The sequence below is a fragment of the Papaver somniferum genome, chromosome 3 (assembly GCF_003573695.1).
Source record: "Papaver somniferum cultivar HN1 chromosome 3, ASM357369v1, whole genome shotgun sequence".
NCBI classification, from domain to species: domain Eukaryota; kingdom Viridiplantae; phylum Streptophyta; class Magnoliopsida; order Ranunculales; family Papaveraceae; genus Papaver; species Papaver somniferum.
In genome coordinates, this window is record NC_039360.1 from 67,417,909 (window position 1) to 67,442,747 (window position 24,839).

Here is a 24,839-nt window from a genome sequence, read left to right on the forward strand (position 1 = left end):
AAAGACTAAATAGCTTGGTGTCACCCTGATGTTACTAATATGACCTTAAATATCAACCACTATTATACATATATATTCAAGGGTGTAAATGTACATTGAATCAATGTTTGTATATTCACATGAATGCCATTGTTCTAAAAATAGATCAAAAATTTTAAAACTTAGATTTCTTTCAAAATACACTCCGGAAAATTAGTATATTTGGAAATCTCTTCGAATTATCTACGTAATGAGTACAAATAGTAATATTAAATTTGTATTTTTTTTTATTATTATCAAATTTGGTGCTGTTAAGAGAATCAAATTCAAGCACGTGCATCGCACATGTGGTCTTACTGGTAAAAGATAGAGAAAAGAGGACAAATTTGACAGGTTGACTCCCATGAGACAAAATCCTATGGGTTTACTCCCATAAACATAATCTTTGTATCCCTGCTTGCTCGCATAAAGAATCTCAAACAAGGTGATGATATAACCAAAGTAAGCCTCCAAGCACATATATAAAGCCTTAAAAGTTGGGGATGAATCAAACAAATCAGTTCAACTACGAATATGAACCTGCAAATGCTGTAAATATCGAAAAAGATGTGTAAATTCATTCTCAATAGAAAACAATCCTTAGTCGATATAAGTAAACTCACATGGACAATTAACATAGAGTGTATATTAGTTTCTACTTGGGAAACATGCTTTAAATTGGGCTCAAGATCAGCTGAAATAACTTATGAGGATGACATTGATTCAAATTCAACAATATGGAACACATGGAAAAATGTTGGTTCAAATTTATTGGTGCAAGTTACTTGAACTTGACCGGTATCAATATGTTCAACACTCACACATGCTTTTAGAAGACCACTATATGGATCAGCGGAACAAGGGCACAATGGTGCAATAATATAATGACTAGTGGGTCCATTATCATCCACAACGGTTTCATTGTCAATATCATCAAGATGAAAACAATCAGAACTTCATAGGTCATACAATGGCTTAACAGTTAAGGTCAGAGCTTTCTCGACTGATGGAACTAGTCGAGACTCAGTCAGAACAATAGGTTCTTCTTTGGGATTCCATTTATTAGTATATAGAAGCTATGTGGAGTCTAACAAGGCATTGACTTTACGAATAACACTATCATCATCAAAATTCTTCCCAAAATGAGCTTAAGCAAACCTCTAATGGAGCTTTTCGAGTACATCAACTACTTACTCTATTTTTTGTCCGCTATTGATTTCAATTGTAGCACTTCAAACTAAGGTGCCTAAAACAAATAATAAAACAAGCTACATAAATTAAAAGGAACCAAAAGAAAACTAAATTAAAAACAAAAATAAACTATATATAAAAGATAAATAAACTACTAATAGAAAGTAAAAGATATAAACTAGAGAGTATATGCAACCACTCTCCGGCAGCGGCGCCAAAAACTCTATAGGCTCAAAACCTACAATAAATATACTACAAGGGCACAATATCTAACTAGTAGACAATGGCAAATACAGGTCGAGTCCACGGGGAGTATGAAATACTACTCCAAACTAACATCAAGAATTAACTAATCAAATTAAGTAATTCGAAAATTTATGAATTTTTAAACTAGTTATGAAACTACGATAGCAAACTAATAAAAAGGTGCAACCGAGGATATGAAAGCGTTGACGTTTTGGGGTTCCGTTGTAGGTAAGTAATTTGTATTCAATCACAAAGATCTCGAATTTACTCATGTAAAATAGCAAACCTAGCTACAAGCGGACGAAATATATTTCGTTAAAAATCACTGACAAGCATTATCATCATCAAAATGGTAGTTTGTTCTCACATTAAAGTACAACCCAAAACGCTAAGTATTACACGACATAAATAGTCAAGAGATATTCATAAAAGGATAATTGTTACGGATCAATGATTCCTTCTACTAACCTAACTATGGATTATACATGGCATAAAACACGAAAATTATAACTAGAAGGTAAAACATTGAAAAAGAATCACAAACATTATCATTAAGTTCAATTGGTAGAAACCTCGTTCAAGAACACATAATAAATAACCTACAAGTTCATCCTTTTACCCTAACATAGATTAGCTAGACATAGCTTTCTCAAAATCCATAAATCAACATAAATAAATCCCTAACTAATCAAAACGGAATGGAAAACACAAGAATCGCAAACCCTTTTTTCATTGATTTTAGCTCTATAGTCACCTCACTCTTTGTTTTTGTCTCTCTAGAAATTATATTCATAATCTCCTAAGGGTTCGAATGGGAGCAAACAAGAAATCGTCCAATATGCTCAGTTTAATACCCATAGAGACTTAACCCAAATTAAGGCTCATTACAAGGTTTAACGATTTCTGTTCATCCAAACACCTTCCTGCCTAAATCCTTGTTGGTGTAGACAACGTCTTTTAGGCCGGTTTCTATGGGAGGAGGAATAAAAGTTATTTTTCCATGCCATGTGGCATGACAATCTAGTTTCCTCACTATGGTAAAACTGGCAAATTTTAATAAAATAATGTATTTTTGTTTTGTGGGACTCTTATTATTTTATCGGACACTAGTCAATAAAAATATTAAATTTTAGGAATTATGTAATATTTTGTGGGACCCATGTATAATAAAAATCTTTTATAATAACAAAAAAGTAGGAGGAAAGAAGTAAATAAAAATTTAAAAATTACCTAGTGATCAAGTATTGACCAACGAGGATGGAAACTTTATCGAAAGATTTACTCTCTACCAAACGACCGAGTATCCATAGTTTGGTAACTACTCGATCTCGTACGGCTAAGTGACAAATTTACCATTTTGCCATACGAGTTTGCCAGTTTGCCTTGCTCATAGTGGCTACAAATATGATGGTTTTACTTCTCCATATGAACCGAACATAATTAGGTGCTGCAATTTGGTCAAGTCTTTGCAGCCTGAACTCGACCATACCCCTTTAGATTGACAATTCAATTCGTACCCCGACAATCTATTGCACCTTCCAATCAACTAACATTTGTGGTATCAAATTCAGACTCAGTACTTGGTTGCTTCCAACATATGCATGCCTAAATTGTCTTTAGAACAACCACACAAGACTCATCCATTCTCATATAACTTCAATCTCAGACATCTCATGACACTAACATTTCTCAATTCTAGTTTCGCCAACCATAAGATAAATCTATAACCAATAATTCCAATTCAATTCAATCCAAACCAAAAACCCTCAAATAAAAAAGCCATCCAACAACACAAATGTGTTTCCACCAACACAAATTCCATTACGGGATGAAAACTTAAAAGTAAGTGAAAAAGCGGGGGTCTAACAACCTCACCCAATATTTCTGTTAGCAATTTGTATGGACTAACTCCAATATACTTTTAAGAGAATCAACTAGACAGTTAGACTCAATCTTAAAAAAAGTATATCAAAGAGTTATATCTCAATCTCTCAATTAAATCCGCAATCAAACAAATAAGAATTTGCGAGCCTGATTGAATATAAGAGAAATAATTTGAACGGTACCAAAGACCAATGTTCAAGGATCAATCAGTTTCAATAAACAACCAAAGGTTGGATTTCCCAATTGATCGATTCAACGCACATGCTGTGATATTTCAATTATATAACAAAATATAATGCGGAAAAGAAATAACACAGACACTAGAAGTTTTGTTAACGAGGAAACTGCAAATGCAGAAAACCCAAGGACCTAATCCAGATTTTAACACCACACTATATTAATCCGCTACAGACACTAGCCTACTACAAAACTAACTTCGGTCTGGAATGTAATTGAGCCCTAATCAATCTCACACTGATCAAGGTACAGTCGCGTTTCTTACGCCTCTTGAACCACGCCGGATTCTGCGCACCTGATTCCCTTAGATGATCTCACCCACAACTAAGAGTTGCTACGACCCAAAGTCGAAGACTTGATAAACAAATATGTATCACACAGAAAAGTCTATTGAATAGATAGATCTGTCTCCCACAGATATACCTACGAGTTTTTGTTCCGTCTTTTGATAAATCAAGGTGAACAGGAACCAATTGATAACCCAGACTTATATTCCCGAAGAACATACTAGTATTATCAATTATCTCACAATAATCTTAATCGATTAACGAAACAAGATATTGTGGAATCACAAACGATGAGACGAAGGTGTTTGTGACTACTTTTCTGTCTTTCCTATCGGAGATATAAATCTCAAGCAAATCTTACGATTGTACTCAATCAAGATAGAAACAACAAGATCAGATCACGCAACTACACAGAAAATAGTTGGGTCTGGCTTCACAATCCCAATGAAGTCTTTAAGTCGTTAACCTACAGGTTTAGTGAAAAACCTAAGGTTAAAGGAAAATCGACTCTAGCTTATACAACTAGTATCACACAGGAGGTGTGGGAATTAGGTTCCCCAGTTGCTAGAGTTCTCCTTTATATAGTCTCCAAATCAGGGTTTGCAATCTAAGTTACCTTGGTAACAAAGCATTCAATATTCACCGTTAGATGAAAACCTGATTAGATTCAAGCTAATATCTTTCAACCGTTAGATCGAAATTAGCTTTTTATACACAAATGAAATGTACTTTCATTTAGTTTGAGTAATCGTACCTAAATGTGGACACTTAGTCAGTTCAACAGTAGTTAACCAATTGTTAGCCATAGGAGCACTTTCATATCAACCTTATTCATCTTTACCACAACTAGTTCAAATGAAACTAGTTAGAGAGATGTTCAATTGCTTAGATCTCATAGAAGTATACAAGACACAATTGAAGCAAAATCAATTTTGATTCACTCGAATCAATTCATGAACATTATACCCACGGTTTGCAAAGATTGCATTCCTTATTAAATAAATGTTTTAGTTCATGAACAAACTGATTTTAGAAAGTAACCTACTTAAGTATGCAAACGGGTACGCATACTTAAGTACCAGGATTGAATTTGTTTTTTACTTCCAAACTCCAGCAGAAATTCACGGACGTGAAAGTCCAGGATTTCCAACAACTGCCGGTACGCGTAAGGGTACGCATACTTTAGGTTCCCGGTTTTGGACTTTTACACAAATGTGAGAACACACTATGTTTATATCCAAACATGGTTACTTGTTCTAAACTCTCATTTCAATCATTGAAACTTTCTTAGAGGATGTTAAAATTGTTGTTATTCACAAACTATTAGCATCAAAGCGGTTTTCAAGTTATTGAAATAATCAACATGACTTTCGCCACGAGTAAAGATAAACTTGGATAAAGCGAAAGCTTACCAACACATATTTCGATAAATAGATAATCGAGATAAACTCGGCTCGGAATAGCAAATGAGTATAATTGAAGTCTATATAGCAATATGACTTTTGTCTCAAATAAGAGATAAAGTAGATAGACTTTTAAGTGATAGATAAGTTCAAGTCTCAACATACCTTTTATTGATTAAGTTCCACAAGTTTCCTTGAGTAGTTCTTCGTCTTCGTTCGATGAACGCCGTGGAGTCTAAAGCTCAACTACACTTACTATCCTAATACGAAACTTAGTTATAAGTAGACTAGAAATCAAGACTTATCGTTTTGGCAACTAAACTTGACAAACAAGCTTGAGATAGCAACGCTTGCGAGTTCGACCGAGCAATGCTCTAACAGTAAGAACCAATTTTTGTTCTCAATCCAAAAATCTTCGAAATTCGTCGATGTGTCACTGTAATTTCAAATTGATTATAAACCTAAACTTTACTATCATTGTACGCGTCATCCTTGTTTTATTCCAGATAAGAACGACTTTCTAATCCCTTTCGTTCATTACCATTCATCCACATGAAATCAGTGGAAACGGCAGTTAGACCTCCCTTCTCGCCAAATTATCGGCTTGAATCCAGTCGATATCCTTCAACAGATCAAACCCAACAGACTGTCGACATCGCTGATGAATAAACGACATCTTATTCATTTCCCTTAAATCTTATCCAATCATCAATAGCTTTTTGATGCTCGGATCCATATCTTCAACAAGAACTATACAACTCACATAAAAAATGAAATTTCCTTTCATTTTGACAAAGAATAAAATACGCCTTCGAGATTTGGTGGAAAGTAGGCAACATCTCACTTTCTTATGAACCCAACAACATTATGTCCCACTGTTTTTATAACCCTTTACGTGCTTGTGTATCATCCTCTGGCCGTCAAATGGCAAGTGGTGTGTCAAACTGAATCAGTTACTTGGCAGCTCACTAACTCACTAATGTTAAACTCCAGCTTCATTGATGTCGTTCGTCGTGAATGCTAATTTAGCTCTTTATTCCTCGGTTGATCGGATTTTCTTATATGTTCCACAAAAGATCTAAAATAATATTATTAGCCTAAATATGAAGTCCTAGATCATGTAATTATGGGTGTACAATGTCGCATTTAGTGCTTATCATAAATGTAATACATCATAATTTAATATACATAAGTTGTGAAACAACTTGTATGTTATTCCTTGATACTTTGATCATAATAAGATGACAAAGCCTGTAATACCATATTTTCGTATATATAATTTAAACAACTTGAAAGTAACGTTGATAAAAATAGAAATAAGTCAAGTATTGTATTATTAACCTCAAGTAGAAAATGATGTGTTCGTTGATGTCGATACGTCTTCAGAATCGTCAGGTCTTCAGAGTAATACTTGTATGACTCAACATATATAGACTTCCTAGTCCAACCTAACAAAGTTGACTATAGTAATTTAATCAAGCGCCTTTGAGTTATGAAATTAAAATACAACCAATCTTGAGATACCAACGTTTGGCGGGTTCAACCGAGTAATGCTCTAACATCTTCCTTTTATAGAGTAGGTATATTAACCATTAATGTCCATTTAAGGCGCATGCTTAATCTTCTCGTGTAGTTGAGACCAAGTAATCTACCTCTAGTTACATAGTTCCCTCAGTATCCCTGCACCTACAACCAATCTGGCTAGTGCACGCGAATCTTAAGATGGTTCCAGTATCTTAAGTTGCTTTACCTGCCGTGAAAACTTATTGCGCTCAATTCCTTTAAGTCATATTCCGAAACGGTAAATGACTAGGCTGTATTCGTTAACTGCTTTCTTAATCTCATGAAGTAAATTATAAATTTGTGTTGAGTTAAACAAAGGCTCTCCCGTTTAATCTAATAAACTCCTTTATTTATTCGATTTACCAGGATAACCAGATATAGGTCTACAAACTATCAGATAATAATCTTCTTTATTTATTAGATCTACTAGGGTAATACACTATCAAATTTGGATAATGATGAATACCACCAAATGATAGCTTGGCGATCTAATACTATCAAAAGATAAACAACGCTAAGTCGGATCCTAGATGATCAAAGTATTGCACGAAGTAAATCAAAAAAATAGGAAACCAATAAGAAATCTTCTTATCTTCAAATCTTCAACGTCTTCAATGCACCTACACAAATAAACTTGATACCTTATGACCCGATCATACACAAAATGGAGTCTGTTAACAATAGATGATCACAAGTCTACATCAGATCTGAACCACTGTTGATCTCTTGATTTAGTTTGAGTAACCTTGTGTCAGAAGATAGCTCTCAAGAGTAATCAAACTTGGTGCAATCAAGGTTTAACAACCGTTAGTCAATCAAATCAATAATCAAAAACTAAAATAACAATGCAAATTCTAGATTCCCACTAATGATACTATCTAGACACTTCTTAGTTCCGTAAATGTATTTAAACTATCAGATGTAAGAGATTTCGCCTAATTGGGTTACTGTACTCTCTAATATATCATTGCAAGTAATAATATTAGTCGGCTACAACAATCACTACAAAATGAAGTGCCTGCCGCTGGATAAGTTTGTAAAACGAACAAACTTCACTATTTATATACCAAGGTAGTTTGGAAACCAAAGAATTTCCATAACCGAAAATATTCTCAAGATACGCAATAAGTACCAAAATTCGGTTTTATCTAATTCCAACTAATATCCAACTGTTATACCGAAATCCCTCATGGATGACAACTCAATGTTAGTTGGTATATAAGTATACTTTACTAATATATCTTTCAGAGATATATTTTACTTGCTTGAAAAATAAAACATATACATCTGAAGATCTTAATAGGAGATTCTCAAACATTTTGATTTGGGATCTCATCTTGAGTATCAAATAACATATTTGAACAATGAGAGGTAAGATTTTACACACATTCAAGTTACTCACTATTTCGACATCTTGAGCTTTCTTATTTAGCAAACCCACATTCCGAAAATCATACAAACCCTAGAGAATATGTGAAATCGGAAATTGGATTTTGCTAAAGGGATCGGTTCTGCAAGAGAACCCTAATAAGGATCGGTCCTACTACAGATCCTCAATAGGTAGGGATCGGTCATGCTATATATCCCTAATAGGAATCAAACCACCAATCCCATTGATTCTATTCAACTACGAAACGATTTTTACAAGTATACTTCCTTAAACTTATGTAGTTAAACATAAATTTCTAGGTATAAAATTAATTCTTAGTCACAATTTAGTAACAAGTTACAAACATAGTGTCTGTGTCGTAATTACGAAGTTCAAAAGATAAGCGTTATACTTCGTAATTCAATATACCAAAGTTGTGATACAACTTGTATACTCTTCCTTGACAATTTGATCACAATAAGATGATCAAGTCTCTAATACTAGAGTTTCATATATATAACTTTGCATGTGATGTTTTCAATCCAAACGACTTGAAAGTAACATAAGTAGAAGGATGATGTGTTCGTTGATGTCGATACGTCTTCGGATTCTCCAGGTCTTCAAAGTAATACTTGAATGTATCAAAATTTCTCGACTTTCTAGTCTAACCTAACGAAGTTCTCTGATAATCTAATCAAGCGACCTTGAGTTTTGAAACAAAAATATGACAACCAATCTTGACATACCAACGCTTTGGGATTCAAATGAGCAATGCTCTAACAATCTTCGCCTTTGTAAATTTTAGTGACAAAACTCTAATATAGATGGAGAATACAAAAATTAAAATTAAAAATACATATATTATATTACATAACAGTCTCTTAACTCATTCTTCATACGACTCCAAGTTTTAACATTACAATAACTTGCACCCATTCAAAAATAAATGCCGTTGTTGAAGCATTTAAATAACAAAAAGCATTACTTCCATAAAGAAAAGCTAGGTAGATCTTCAATTTGAACATATTTGTTATTCCATTTTGTAGTATGTAATACTGCAACAACATGATGATATGTTCCCCCTAGTCAATGCTTTACTCTTTCGTTAGATATATACTTTTCAGCATATATATCCTTTGTTAGTGATTGTAAATCACCCTTATACTTCATATATCTTCCCCTTTTTGTCACAAAATCACAAAGAAACGAAAAAATACAAAAGAAAAACCGAAAGGTTCTTACAAGTTCATAATAGATTGATACGACCTACAATAGTTAAACACAAAGGTTTAACATACCATTTTCCATAAGCATCACTAAAACCAAAACTATCCCCTATAAATTTTTTTAGTCTCTTACCAAGGAAAGTATTACCCGAAGTAATTTTGCCTTTGATTTGATAAGTCAGACTAGGATCAAAATTAACTTAGTCTAAAGTTATTTTTTTTAGTCTCGTACCTCATTTAGAAAAGACAAATCTTGGTTGGATAACTAGTTTTCTTATCAAGGACCAGTCAGACATGATTAATCGTATATTGTTTTGATAAGTCTAAAGTAAGATCATAATTAACTTAGTTTCTCTTATCAGGAATCAATTGGACTAAAGCAATTGAACTTTTTTTTTGTTAAGCAAAAAATAAATAAATCAGAATTGACTTAGTTTTTATTAACAGGAACCAATTGTAACAAAAAAAAAATTGTATCTTATTTCGTTAAGTGTCGAAATCAATAAACTTTTAACCTTTAAAATTAAGATTGGTGGATGATGAGGTTTGATGTTTCAAGACGTGCTCACGTTTTTTGGGTATTTAAAAAACTGTAAGAAGAGTATATCCCCAAATATTAAGTTCCGATATATTACTCCGTTTACGAAAAATGTCTCCCAGAATAAAAGAATTTAAGAGTAGTTGAGGATCATCGAAATAAAAGAAAAAGGACCCCCCTTGAGATTCCCCAATGCAGCCCATAACGATTAGGTGGATGTTGCGTAAACTTCACGAGCCTCCTTTAGTCATTTTTGTTGAGAGTATTCGCAGTCACGCGAGTGTTAAAAAAAACCTGTCTTCTTAGCGCCGCTTCTCTCTTTTTTCACATAAAAAGGAAAACCAAAACCCTGGCCTCCAAACACCAACAGCAAACACAAATTTAGGGTTTTTGTTTTCCTCATCATCCACAGTCTTCGATTGAAGATGTCTCAGTCACTGGAATTGCTATTGATACAATTCTTGATGCCAGATAATGATGCAAGAAGACAAGCAGAAGATCAAATAAAACGATTAGCAAAAGATCCACAAGTAATACCAGCTTTGATTCATCATCTAAGAACTGCTAAAACACCTAATGTTAGACAACTATCTGCTGTTCTTCTTCGTAAGAAAATTACTGGTCATTGGGCTAAACTTACTCCTCAGTTGCGTCAATTGGTCAAGTCTTCTTTAATCGAAAGCATTACTATTGAACACAGGTTAGTTCCATTGAAAATTATTCAATTAGCTTATTGTTATTTCATTTATTAATTCTTTTTATCGTTTGGTTTTCGTAGTCCTCCAGTAAGACGAGCGAGTGCGAATGTGGTCAGTATCATTGCTAAGTATGCTGTACCAACTGGGGAATGGCCGGATTTGTTACCGTTTTTGTTTCAATGCATTCAAAGTCCTCATGAAGACCACAGAGAAGTTAGTATCTTTACTTGTTTCAAAATTTATGGGACTGGCTTTAGTTACACTTGTATTTTTCAATTGGAACTAACAATGACTTTGTTGTTGAACATTGTTTGACAAGTTGATTAGTGATGGTCAAATTTGTGCATTTACCGAAAACTATGTAATAGTCTTTTGATCAATGCATAAGGTTGAAATGGTGTCCACATAATTGGCAGTTCAAGTATAGTTTTAGGAGGATGTAATCTAGTACTTCAGTAAGTAATTTCCATGTTGCAGTAATTGGACTTAATACAACAAACTGTTGTTCATATAGTTACCTCTAAATTCGCTTGTGCACTTTTATACACCCATGTAAGACATGGATCTATGCTCACTGTTGTACATAATAGTGTGCTTGGTTCATTTAGATTCCCAAGTTGATGTTTAATGATAATTTCTGAACACTTCGAAGATGTTATTAGTGTCTTGGCATTTTAAATAATGCCTAGCTCTCTTTTTTTTGTCAGGCATGCGAAGGTATAGTTTGCATTATTCTAGTTTTGTCCTTAGGTATTTTCATTCAGGTGTAAGTTGATTACTAACATGTTTATCTTCGATTATGGTATTCTTCCAGGTGGCATTAATCCTATTCAGCTCTTTAACCGAAACGATTGGAAATACATTTCAAGCACATTTTTCAGAACTGCAATCTCTACTATTAAAGTGCCTTCAAGATGAGACCAGCACACGAGTCAGAGTCGCTGCTCTCAAGTAATAACTTCATCCTGTTACATGACAAGTGATAAGTTCTTCTTTTTTTATGGGCAAAGAATATCATGCCTAAGCTTGTTTCTTGTTGATGTACCTCTCTCATTGATGTTCTTTTCTTCTTCTTCTTTTTCAGGGCAGTAGGATCCTTTCTAGAGTTCGTCCATGATGGGAGTGAAGTGGTAAGTTATAAGTGTAACTGCCTCATTGCTACTGGGCTTTTATTATATTAGGCGACATAATTTTATAATATCTCTTCTTTCTTTATATTTGTTGCCCAAAACTGGATGATTTGGAGTCTCATCTCCATGTTATGGATTCTTTGCCGCAGCTTATCTTACTACCTTTACTATGCAGCCTTATATTCCCCTGTTATTATGGGGTAAAATATTTAGCTTATTCTGTTTGTCAAGCAACACATATATTCAAACTGATGTCTGAAAGTTAGGGGTGCTCGTTGTATAGAATTACTGTTCCTAATTCGTCTACCATGAGAAAATTTGTATTTATGCTTGGTTACCTTGAGGAAGTTGGATGCTGTGGTGGGTTTGCTCTCAGCCGATATGAGGATTTAAACCCTTGGCATTACTTTAACTAGCTTTATGCTTTCTATTTTGTTGTGAACTTGATTCATAAAGGGTATCTGGTGGTTGATTCATTAAATAAAAAGGTTAATGGTGCTGGTACACTTATACGCCATTCACATATGACAAGGTCACACTTTTGTTGTGTTTTTTTTTATCATAAAGGGAAATAAAAAGGTTTAATGGTGCTGGTACACTTACACGCCATTCACATATAACAAGGTCACACTTTTGTTGGCACTGCTTTTCGATAGATAATGATGATTTTCTCAATATGTCTGTCTTGATTCCGTATGTGGCTAGGCCCAGGTTTTGGTGTAGTGGTCATGGACTATAGGTAGGAATATGTGTTAGTAGCATTATCCTAATCTTGATTTATAGAGATGGAGTTTTCCTTTGTCTTGTTTCAGCCATGGTTGCTGTAATGTGACAAATTGACTTCGTTTTTTGACAGGGGATTCTCACTTTCTTTTTCTGTTTTGTTATTTTTCTTTTGTAGGTAAAATTTCGAGAATTTATTCCCTGCATCTTGAATGTATCGCGGCAATGTCTTGCCAATGGTGAAGAAGATGTTGCATCGCTTGCATTTGAAATTTTTGATGAAGTCATTGAATCTCCCGCACCTCTTCTTGGAGAATCTGTAAAATCTATAGTAGAGTTTTCTCTTGAAGTTTGCTCAAGTCAAACTTTGGAACCAAGTATTCGGCATCAGGTAACGACAGAGCATTGAACATAATGTCATATTCGTCTTTACTCTTTTAACTATAGATTGTAGATCCCTTGACCCAGTTTGTATGTTCTTTTTAATCTTACAGGCTATTCAGATTATTTCATGGCTTGCAAAGTATAAACCGACTTCCCTTAAGAAACACAAGTTAGTTATCCCAATACTGCAAGTCATGTGCCCTTTATTTGCAGAAGCAGGCGAGGGAGATGAAGATGATGATCTTGCAGCGGATCGAGCTGCTGCTGAAGTCATTGATACAATGGCTGTAAACATCCCAAAGCTTGTTTTCCCACCAGTTTTTGAATTTTCTTCACTGAACATTCAAAGCCCAAACCCCAAACATCGGGAAGCATCCGTGACAGCCTTGGGTGTTATTTCAGAGGGTTGTTATGAGTTAATGAAAGATAAGCTGGAACATATTCTTCCTATTGTCTTAAATGCCTTAAAGGATCAAGAACAGATGATCAGAGGTGCTGCATCATTTGCATTGGGTCAATTTGCGGAGCATTTGCAGCCTGAGATTATATCTCATTATGAAAGCGTTCTTCCTTGTATATTAAATTCCCTTGAGGATGCATCTGAGGAAGTGAAGGTAAATATAGGAGAACAAATTAGTGCTTGAATGGAATATTGTTAGATATTTTACGTGTGCACATGCATATCTGTTCTCTTCTTCTCTATCTTTTTACAGGAGAAGTCATACTATGCTTTGGCGGCATTTTGTGAGAACATGGGAGAAGAAATCCTTCCTTTCCTTGAACCCTTGATGGGGAGGTTGCTTCAAGCCCTCCAAAATAGTGCTCGCAATCTTCAAGAGACGTGCATGGTGTGTAGTTATCTTCTTTTTTGATCCAGACGCTTTATAAAATGGGTTCAGTTCAACTATTAGTTTGATGTTTTTATTGCTAACTTCTTATTTTCCTGGATATAATAAACGATACTGCAGTCCGCTATTGGTTCAGTAGCAGTTGCGGCAGAGCAAGACTTTATTCCATATGCCGAGAAGGTTCTGGAGTTGATGAAAATTTTCATGGTGCTTTCCAAAGACGAGGACCTATGTTCCCGTGCAAGGGCTACAGAGCTAGTTGGAATAGTTGCAATGGCAGTTGGAAGACAGAGGATGGAGCCCATCTTACCCCCGTTTATTGAAGCTGCAATTTCTGTAATTTTCTCTAACACTCTTCTGTTTTGGGTATTTCTTAATTCCTTCAGTTGGTTGATTCATTTTCCTTTCAGGGTTTTGCGTTGGAGTTCAGTGAGCTTCGTGAATACACCCATGGATTCTTCAGCAATGTTGCTGAAATTCTGGATGATGGTTTTGTGCAGGTATGCTTTTCTTTGTTATAAGAATACCACTGTCTCAATGCTTTAATAGTTGCTTTCCTCCATGTTGAAGGCCACTGAAAATATTATCTGTTAAACTGAACAGTACCTTCCACATGTTGTACCTCTGGCATTTGCATCGTGTAATCTTGATGATGGTTCTTCAGTGGTTATTGATGAGTCTGATGGTGATGAGAACATTAATGGGTTTGGTGGAGTGTCATCTGATGATGATGCCCATGATGAACCAAGAGTCCGCAATATTAGTGTAAGAACGGGAGTTTTGGATGAAAAGGCAGCAGCAACTCAGGCCATTGGTTTATTTGCCTTACATACTAAGAGTGCATATGCACCGTATCCTTTTCTTTCTCTCTTTTTGTGTTTATTGATTCATTTTGTCCAGATACTATTATGTGAACCAAATTTTTGGCTTCTTTGATTGTTTAAAGATACTTGGAGGAATCTCTGAAGATTGTGGTAAGACATTCTAGTTATTTCCACGAAGATGTTCGTCTACAGGCTATCACGGCTTTGAAATGTAAATCTGGATTCCAGCCTCCTGCTTTTCCTTATTTCCCTGGCATTTTTTAGGCATCATTTTATTTGGCCTCTTGTATATGATTCACCTGCTCATAAATAGTACAATGTATGATATGGTCTTTAGGGGTTACCTGAATATATACATTTTATCACTCTTTATCTGAATGTTTGAAGTCAAGTTCAGTTTACCCTTATTTTCAAATCTTAGTGATTGGCATAGTATTATTTTTTCCTCCAACACTCTTGCATTTCCATTTTGTTGAGCATATGAATCTACGACTGGTTACTGATTCAAAATTATTTCCACATCAAATGCAGGTATGTTGACAGCAGCACAGATGGTGTACCAGTCACATAATGTGAGTGCAAATACAAATTGTCAAAACCTTTTCTGTTAAACATCAATCAAGATTGTGTTATTTGCATGCTTTTGCAAGCTTATCATGTTAGTTCTGCTCCATGAGTGGCTTCATTTAGCCAATTTGCATTAGCTGGAAGACCCATATTGTTTGATCAATCGACAAAGCTTTTCATTTGCCGTCCTTTATCACTACTGATCATTCCAGTTCATTGAACCTTAGTGCTATGTGATAATTTCCTTTTGGTCGGTTATTATTTGCCTTCCAATCTCTCTTGGGTTCTTGGTACAAAATGTTCCTAAAAATTTGTTTCTGGTTTTGCTTTGTTTTGTCCAGGAAGGGCCACTAAAAGCTAGGGAAGTTCTTGGTAAGAACTGGATATCCAGCTCAGAAATGACTTTCAACACAGTTATTTTATTTAATTTTATCAATTTATTTATGCATCATCATATGCAGATACTGTAATGAATATTTACATCAAGACGATGACCGACGATGATGATAAGGAAGTTGTTGCCCAAGCATGCACAAGTGTAGCTGACATTATCAAGGATTGCGGGTACATGGCTATTGAGCCTTGTAAGTATGATGTTAAGTACATAATTGGGGTATTAGATTAAAATAAGCTTTTCCTGAAGCTGGAGTTTTTTATCTTATGTGACCAAAATTGCAGATATGGCTCAGCTTGTTGATGCAACTGTGGTACTACTTCAAGAAAAATCAGCCTGTCAGCAAGTAGATTCTGATAGTGAAGATGAACTCGACACTGATCATGATGACGTACTTATGGATGCTGTATCTGACCTATTACCTGCATTTGCAAAGTCCATGGGACCTCATTTTGGACCAATCTTTCCAAAGTTGTTTGAACCTTTAATGAAATTCGCGGTATGTGGGGTACTAATTCCAGGGAAATTTTATGACCTATATTAATTTCTCATATCTGGCATTCCTTATCTGTGTATCTTTTTGAGCAGAAATCGGTACGGCCTCCACCAGATCGGACCATGGTGGTTGCTTGCCTTGCAGAAGTTGCTCAGGCAATGGGTGCTCCAATTGCTGCCTACGTTGATGTAAGGATTTCAATGTGCTTTCTGTTCTTCACCCCCCCCTAACCTGCCCCCACCCCCTAAAAACAAAGAGGGGCACTTGAACCTCTGTTTCCCTTTTTACAAACTGTTTCATTTTTCAGACGCTGATGCCCTTGGTCCTGAAAGAACTAGCATCATCTGAAGCAACTAACAGGAGGAATGCAGCATTTTGTGTTGGGGAGCTTTGCAAAAATGGCGGGGAGCCAGCTTTGAAGTATCCTTTCTAATTAATAACTTGATGATTTGATATCTGAGGGTTTTTTATATTTAAGGTCTTATAGCAACTTCGCCGTGGAGAAACTATTAGTTTTGGTATGTTCTATTCCTTCGTTTTCTATGTCTCCGGTGTTCCTGTCGTTCGAGGTCACAAGATTACAGGAGACTCAGATCTCTAATATGTGCTTAACAGTTAACAAGTGTGTTCAGGTTTCAACTTCTCTTTAGTCTTCATTATACATATAGTTGGTCCTTCCATCAAATACTAGATATTACGGTGATGTACTTCGTGCGCTATACCTAATGTTTGGAGATTCTGAGCCGGATTATGCTGTCAGAGATAATGCAGCTGGTGCAATTGCAAGGATGATAATGGTCCAACCTGATTGTATACCTTTGAATCAGGTTAAAATTTTGCAGCTTCTGCTATATTCTCGCGGCTCTATCTAATTTTATATCATTAATGTCATCCATAACCTTTTGGGAACTTTCAGGTTCTCCCTGTTTTCCTGAAATCCCTGCCACTGAAAGAGGATCAAGAGGAGTCATTGGCTGTTTATAGCTGCATCTGTAATCTTGTTTTTACATCAAACCCTCAGGTATGATTGAGAATTCTATGCTTGCTATATTGGACCAAGTATGGTTTTACCAGTCCCTCCTTGACCACAGTAGTTGTCTTGGGATGCTAATGCGAACCGTAAAGTCCCATTACATTTTTGTTGTGGGTCTTTGACATGCATGATCGTCTGGGTGCACATGTGACGTTGGTCAAGAAGAGCCAACCTTTTGAGCAGTGGAGACTTGAATTCCCTGTTAGGTTGGCTCTACAAAATTAAACTTCTCCGATTACCTACCACATCCGTTCACAAATTTGCACTTCTAGCATTGATTATACTATGATCAAAAAATTATTTATATTCTTCTGCTCGCTAATATCAAAACTTGGTCAGATCCTGCCTCTTGTCCCTGATTTGGTCAATGTTTTCGCGCAAGTTGTGGTGTCTCCTGCTGAGACACCTGAAGTTAAAGCTCTAGTTGGCAGGACTTTCGCTCACTTAATATCCCTCTACGGTCATCAAATGCAACCCATTCTGAGCAATCTTTCACCTACACATGCTAATGCGTTGGCTGCTTTTGCACCAAAAAGTTGACAAATTTCCAGGGCAGCATGCGCAGCTTGTTTTCTTAGATTCTTTCTGGTGGATTTTAGAGATATAGGATTCCCTGCACTTAATAGTGATTTGTTGTGCTTGTGAAGTGGGAGTTAAAATGTGGATCAACCTCAAACCGAGATCGTGGCCCACAAAAAAGGTATATAGATTTTCTTTTAGTTGTTTCATATCTTCTCGGCTGGGGTCTCGAGATTATAGATTCTTTTCAATTTTCAAAGAAAGAAGGGGCATCAAATTTATAGCATGTAGAACCCTGATTATTTCTGGGCAAACCAAGCCTTCTTCCTTTATGTCATTCATTCTGATATTTTCTTCTCTTTTTCATGTTTCCAGGTTTACCATTTACATTGTCTTCATTTTTGCCCCTATGAAGACATGGTTTCATTTTCTTATTACTTTTTTACTTATATTGTTTGCCATTTGTTATTTTCCTTTTTCCTTCAAGTGGTCTGTGTGGTATTCATTTTTATTTTGGCATGACAACGGTTGGCTGTATGACATGGATTGGGAGTTCTTGTTGTGAGATAAAAGTGGATGATGTAAATCAGCTTCCTTCCAATTCGTTTGTTATATTATATCAATATTTCATAATTATATCATGTATAGACATATCAGATAATATTCATGAAATTTGGATTTTGCTGTATTTATGCTTACAAAATGCCCTTCCAAAGTACATTTAAATTTCCTTTCCATGACACTGCTCATCCTCGAATATACTTTTGTTTTTAGGCAATTTAAGACGCTACTTTAGCTAATTCTGTTTTTGGGCAATTTAAGACGCTACTTTAGCTAATTCTGGAAGAGTGTTTTGCTGTTTGAAATATCTAAACTTGAAGAGAAAATGCTTGTTGCTGGCAAGTTCAGAGCTTATTGCCTGTCATATTAGGCCGTCTGTAGCTTTATAGTGCGTCTACGTGGCATTCCAGACGTGTCTATGGCCCTGCCAAGGATGTGCATTGCACTGAGCTCATTTATGCTCATTTTTTCTCGTACTAGTGGAGCTAAGCTATCCATTCCTGGTGACAATATGATAGCTTTACTAGGCCGATAAAACTTTGTGAACTCGTTAAAAGGATGCTCACATCGGTAGGCTAATGCGCCGCCCCAGCTGAATCCCCTAGTATCTAGACGAAGGGCAAATATGGGAAACAGAAACAATCATGTATGTTATAAATAGGGGTTTAGGGTTTACAATCAAAGTAGGGGAGCAAAGACAATGGAAACTTTGGTGGCTGTGTAGGTTTTTACAAACCAATATTGCATAGTGGCCGCACTGTCTCTCCCAAGATTGATCGAAGCAGATATTAATGCTAGCAATCCTCATCCATGGGTTGTTGGTTTGGCTTTTCTGTGACATTTGTTATCTTGAAAGTTTCTCTTTTGTATTTTGATTTGTTTTTCCTTTATCCTCTTTATTATTTGAGTTTCAAAGTTAGATACAGGAGTTTCTTTTTGCTTTATTTTTATTTAGATACATATATCTCATGAATTTTGTAGTGTCTGGAAGAAGAATCGGAGAAAGGTTTAATGGTATCTCTAGACTTTCCAATTTCTTAAAAATCTATGAAGCAGGTGTTTCCTTCCGTATGCTTCACTTCGTTTCTTGACTGCTGAGAACCGACCTAAGTGAGGCTTATAAAAGTAACCACCAGTTTCAGCTGATAAACTTTTTCAAGAGGAAGATCCTTGATCTTGATTTAGTTGTATGCCCCACAGTCCTGTCACAGCTCACAAGAAAAGTGAGCTCTTCTGGTATCCTAATTTTTTATATTTTAAATTACAGTGCAGTGATCTAGGTTTATTCCTTGTCGGACTGGTTAGGGTTAATTACTCCTGAACAAACACGGTTTTACTTTTATAATGGGTAGGGCTGCACAACGGGTAGGATATGGCCTATTCCCGCCGCCCTACCCGTTTAATGGCGGTTAAGAATTTTTTTACCCGCCATTAAACGGGTAAGATTCTACCCAACTCATTCTCTGGCGGGTAGGGTGGGGTGGCGGGTATAACAGTTTTTTCCCCCTTCTCCATGACTTTCTGAAGTCTGAATTTCAGACTCTGAACAAGAAAAGGGACCGTGCATGTTGTGCTAGTAGACCAACGATGAATTTAGAAACAAAAGCATAACCATAAAAAATATAAAAAATGTACAAACAAAAGTATTCTCAAGAAAAGAGTTGTATTCTTTTTGAAATAGACGATGAATCCCAGCCCAATTCCATGTTCTTCACGTGACCTTGTTCTTCATACAACAGTATCATCACTGAAAGCTCTTCATATTGACCTTCTTCTTCAATCATCATCTACGATGACGAAATAAGTACTAAGATCACCAAATAAATCTGCATACAAGTTATCTCTTGTTAGATTCAGTCATAATAGTGAATGATTTGATGCAAAGTTCAGTCATAATACCAACATCAAGTAATATCACAACAAGTTTTGTATCTGTTAATGTTTGAAAGACAAAATAAGAGGCTAGGAAATTGCTAAATTCTCTGAGTTCGAGATAGTAACTATACTTCAAAAAAAGTACAGAAAAATAAGAAGAAGAAACTGCTCCTTTGATAGGTTTAGAACTAACATGCAACTCAGAGCACTGTATTCAGAAAAGGAAGTATATTCCAGAAAAAGCAGAAACCCAGACATGAAATAATGTTATCCTAAATCTACAAGTGCTGAATAAGCAGGACATTATCTTATAACCTTAACATATTATGGCCAAACAAAACCATGTGCAAGCATACACAGGAATAATGGTAGAGATCTAACTCTAATCATGTTCAAGTACCCGTCATCCTTTGCATATTTTTTGTTTTCTGAGTTCACATCTCTTTGCATATATCACCACTACATCAATAAAAAGACACCAAAGCTGTATCTGCAACTTCACGGTTTCCTAATGAGATACATGCCAGGTAGTTCTACAACACCTAATACAATACAATGCATTTATATGCTTGAATCATCCTTTATAGTCATCAAAAGATCTGATTTCGGCACTGCGAACTGTAAAGCAATTCTGACTTCAAGCTACATGGCACTTGATTACAACAACATGATAAAATAGAAATCCACCAGAAAACTCAACAGTGGCTTCAAAAAATACCTGTAGAAACAGTTTTAATTGTTATAGAAACTTCATATACAGATCATATTAACTCGTAAGCAACACAACAAGCTACTCAAAACATTCTTAGAAAATGTTTACAGATGGCTAAATATTATGAACTAAGAAATATAAAAACTACTGAAACTAAATTAGGCTACAACTAGTATACAAGGACTAAAAGAGTGCACACCGAAATGGAATCACTGAAATTAAAAGTTGCAACTAATATACAGGGCTAAAATGCAGTTATCTAAGTGAAATTAAAAATCAAAGCAAGAGCTATTCTTTACCACTAGTATGAACAGGCACAAATTGACTCTTTAAAAGAATACACAGAAAAACTAAAAATAAGGAATATAATTAAAGTACTAAAGTTTAGGGATTACTAAAGTAATAATGTTTTAAGATTACTAAAACTAATCAGTGGTGAAATGTGTTAGGCAATATCAAGTTTAGGGATATTTGATCAAATGGATATAATCATGCTGATAATTAAAGAGAATGAAATTTAAAATACATGTAGAAACTGAACTAGGACTCGAGTATTAGCCCAGTCATACTTTTCAGGAGCATGCACGCGAGGCTTTTTCTTCTTGGCTTTTCTTCGACCAGATAAGGGAACTCCATCAGCATCAGAATCAGAAGAACTGGATTCTATTTCATCAAGAAAATCAGTACTGTCAATATCATCAACATTAACACCCATTACTGATTCATCGGGAATATCGAAGATAAACCTCTCACGAAATGATTTATCAGATCGTCCTAGCCTTATAAAGACTTTTTCGTATTTTTCTGCTGCATCCAACATCAAGTAAATGGAGTTCCATCTTGTTTTCACGTCTAACACTAATCCCTTTTTGTATTCCATTCTTTCAAGAAATAAGGCATCTAAGAATTTCTTTATTCTAGCAGGAGAGGCCGTGGCATATTTAACCACCGACCTGATTCTGCTCACTGAAGTATGATATTTCTTCAACCCATCCTTAACAACTAAAGCTAATACGTGGGCAGCACACCTTACATGTAAATGTTTACCTCCTACAATTGACGATCCCCAACTTACAACTTTCTCTTGGACATATTCAATTGCTTTTTTATTTGAAGATGCATTATCGAGCGTGATGGTGAACAGTCTCTCAAGACCCCACTCTATCAAACATTTCTCCAATGCTCTTCCAATATGCTCACCTCCATGACTAGTAATTTGACAGAAACATATTATTCTTTTGTGTAACTTCCAGTGGTCATCGATGAAGTGGGAAGTAACTACCATGTAGTTGTAGTTCTGAATGGATGTCCATGTATCGGTTGTGAGACAAACTCTAACCTTGTTCGACTTGAAATAGTTCACCAAATTGGATTTTTCACTCAAAAACAGTCCACAGATATCACGATAGACGGTCATCCGCGATGGAAGTTTGAACCTCGGCTCAAGATATCTACAAAATGCTATAAATCCTTCTCCTTCAACCATTAGGAAAGACTGTTCATCTGTGATAATGAACTTTATCAAGGCTCTCCTACATCCATCTTGACAGAACGTAACCCCAACTGTTTGCTGCTGATCTCCCAGATTGCTAGGCTGACCGAGAGAGTCCAACTGCGCATCTTCTAGTGACTCCATATACTTCCGACACTTGGTCAAATGCCAGTTCAAATTTGATGTGCCATACTTCTTACCACCAGCCCTATATTTACCACCTTCGCAGTAGTTACATTTCCCCCATTTAATACCAGCTTCATCAACACTCTTTTGGAAATGCTCCCACACCGAAGATGTTCTGTTCCGCTTCATACTTTCCCTGACCTCAGGTTGAGAAGATGGTGGAGGTGGAGGTGGAGGAGATATAACAACACTGCCCCTTTGTTGCACAGATTGATATGAATCTTGAGAGGGAATAGGAGGTCTCGTTGACATCAATTCTGTAATCTCAACCATGCTTCCTCACTAGTCACTTCTGCAACCAGTAAAGAATACTGCAACCAGTAATGCTACTGCAACAGTTACTAAGCCTGAGAACAAAGTAGAACTTCTACTGTAGAAGAATCCGGGTTACATATTTATACAATACAATATGTTAAATGCTTGTGTACATATAACATAAACACTGTAAGTACCATGCTACATATCTGTATGTGTATGTACAGAACATGAACAAAAACATAACAGAAGAGAGGTGGTGATATGCTTACTACAAATCCAGGGCTCCACAGTTTCGCAAATTGAGGAACCTTTCCAACACAATCAGGGTGATAAAGCTTTACGACAGTCCCTGTAAAACAGTCACAAAGGAGCTAAGTCAGGTATAAGTACCAGTTGCTAACTATAACATACTACTTTGTACATGAGAAATATTTGATGTCTATATTGGGATTTCTAGCTTTTTACACAGGGTGCTTGATACACTATGGCTTCTAACCACACTAATATAACATAACAAAGATCTCCACATTCCAACAATGAAATAGAAACATCACTCTTAACATAACCTTCAAAGACTACATAAAAGTACTCTTTTACGCTCGTAATACTTTCTACTAGCAAACTTCAACACAAAACTTAATCCATTTGTGTTCATTCATGATAACTACACCCAAACTGGAAAATACTAACTGATAGTAACACCAGTATATCAACAACACCTAAGGTGAAAGTTATCAACCAATGCAGTTCCTACCAATGCAGTCATTAATTGCGAAATACAAAGGTATCTACTTCATATTGCTTCTCTAAAAATTTGGATTCACAAAGTAGAAAATCTATACATGGAAAAGGTTCTTTAAAAAACATATATGATTTCAAAAAACCACCAGATTTTCCACAATGTGGAAGGACATGTCACAAGCAGTAATCTCTTTCGTTGACTCTCATCTCTCCCTGGATAAGAATAAGAACTCTTAAGGGGTATGAGTGTCTAATCATGCTCATCATATGTGGGATGTATAGGTTTTGTAACAAGGTATAAGCTCTGCTCCCTGAAACAATCTGTAATAGAACAAACCTACTTTTTGTTCTCTAAATTCATTTATTGATCTATGTTAAGAATTGTTTTATAAGACAAAAGGTTCCACAAGCTACACTTAAGTCAGTTGATTTACTTGAACAACAGTTGACCATATATCATACATGTTAAACAACGGACAACTAGAAGCAAAGACACGAAAATTCATCTAAAATTATCAAAGATACAGACCAAGAAATGTGTCTATAAGGGAGGGAACCAAACCTGATAACAATACTTAACAGTTCAAATCCTAAGCAGATTGCAAGTGAGGGAAAATGGTCACCAGCATCGTTTCTCTTAAGAAATATCTGTATGCATAATCAAATAGATGAAGCAAAGAGTTAATACACAATAAATCAGGGCAGCCACATAGCAATCTAATTCAAAACACTTACATTATGAAAAACCAAGTATAATCAAATAGATGAAGCAATGAGGGTTTTATATAACAAAGCAAACAAACCCAAGCAAAAGAATACAGAGAAATCCTAATTCCCACGTTCTATTTCAGTAGTATAGGGTTTTTCATAAAAATTTCAAAATCAGTTACTAATATAAAATAGAAAATCTAATTAACACATCAACACCTTAATGAAAGCCTAATCCAAAAGAACAAATCGAAACCCAAATCAAAACACAAATTGAAAGCTTTAAACACTTACATCTTCAGATCGAAACCCCCAAAACCTCAAACTGCACTTGCAGCCTGAAACCCTAAATTCTCTTCTGCAGAGATAAGAAAGTGGTTTGAGATGAGCAAAAAATAGATTCAAACACATAACGATACACAAATCGAACACACAAATCACTTACATCTTCAGCTTCAGATCGAAACCCAGACTTCACTTCGCTACTGCAGAGACGAGGAGATGAAATGGTTCGAATGAAAAATAGATGAAATGGTTCGATAGAATGTAAAATCCATTCAAGGGTTACTTTGTCTTTTACCCCTAATATGTTTTAAAATAACAAAAAAATAGGCAGGAGGAGAAAAAAATACAAGGGTTACTTTGTCTTTTCAGTATTAGACGGGTAGGCGGGTAGGGTAGGGTAATTTCGTGCTTTACCCGTCATCCTACCCATTTAACGGCGGGTA

General features: G+C 35.6%; 1 protein-coding gene, 1 long non-coding RNA gene and 1 other non-coding gene across 3 annotated transcripts; 2 read left to right on the plus strand and 1 right to left on the minus strand.

The window, feature by feature from the left end:
- Positions 1-10,253: 10,253 nt before the first annotated feature.
- On the plus strand, positions 10,254-18,266 carry LOC113356396 (importin-4-like). The gene is made up of 21 exons (XM_026599512.1): positions 10,254-10,662; positions 10,741-10,873; positions 11,475-11,611; positions 11,745-11,790; positions 12,692-12,904; positions 13,008-13,511; positions 13,611-13,745; positions 13,866-14,081; positions 14,156-14,245; positions 14,349-14,596; positions 14,692-14,780; positions 15,101-15,141; positions 15,478-15,508; positions 15,598-15,720; positions 15,815-16,029; positions 16,119-16,214; positions 16,334-16,446; positions 16,718-16,853; positions 16,943-17,047; positions 17,399-17,759; positions 17,954-18,266. The coding sequence occupies exons 1-20, from the start codon at positions 10,388-10,390 to the stop codon at positions 17,597-17,599; spliced, it is 3,147 nt and encodes a 1,048-aa protein (XP_026455297.1). The 5' UTR covers positions 10,254-10,387; the 3' UTR covers positions 17,600-17,759; positions 17,954-18,266.
- Positions 18,267-18,882: 616 nt separating this feature from the next.
- Positions 18,883-18,982, plus strand: LOC113362495. The gene has a single exon (XR_003365749.1). It is a non-coding gene; the product is annotated as a small nucleolar RNA snoR98 (small nucleolar RNA).
- Positions 18,983-23,992: 5,010 nt separating this feature from the next.
- LOC113361856 lies at positions 23,993-24,609 on the minus strand. The gene is made up of 3 exons (XR_003365382.1): positions 24,557-24,609; positions 24,406-24,469; positions 23,993-24,051 (listed from the first exon to the last, which is right to left on the minus strand). It is a non-coding gene; the product is annotated as an uncharacterized LOC113361856 (long non-coding RNA).
- Positions 24,610-24,839: the final 230 nt, after the last annotated feature.

Bases quoted from the DNA above. Each gene is read 5' to 3' on its own strand.
- LOC113356396 (XM_026599512.1), top strand. From the start codon at position 10,388: ATGTCTCAGTCACTGGAATTGCTATTGATACAATTCTTGATGCCAGAT. The intron at 10,663-10,740 runs GTTAGTTCCATT...TGGTTTTCGTAG, and splicing joins AGCATTACTATTGAACACAG to TCCTCCAGTAAGACGAGCGA. The intron at 13,746-13,865 runs GTGTGTAGTTAT...ACGATACTGCAG, and splicing joins ATCTTCAAGAGACGTGCATG to TCCGCTATTGGTTCAGTAGC.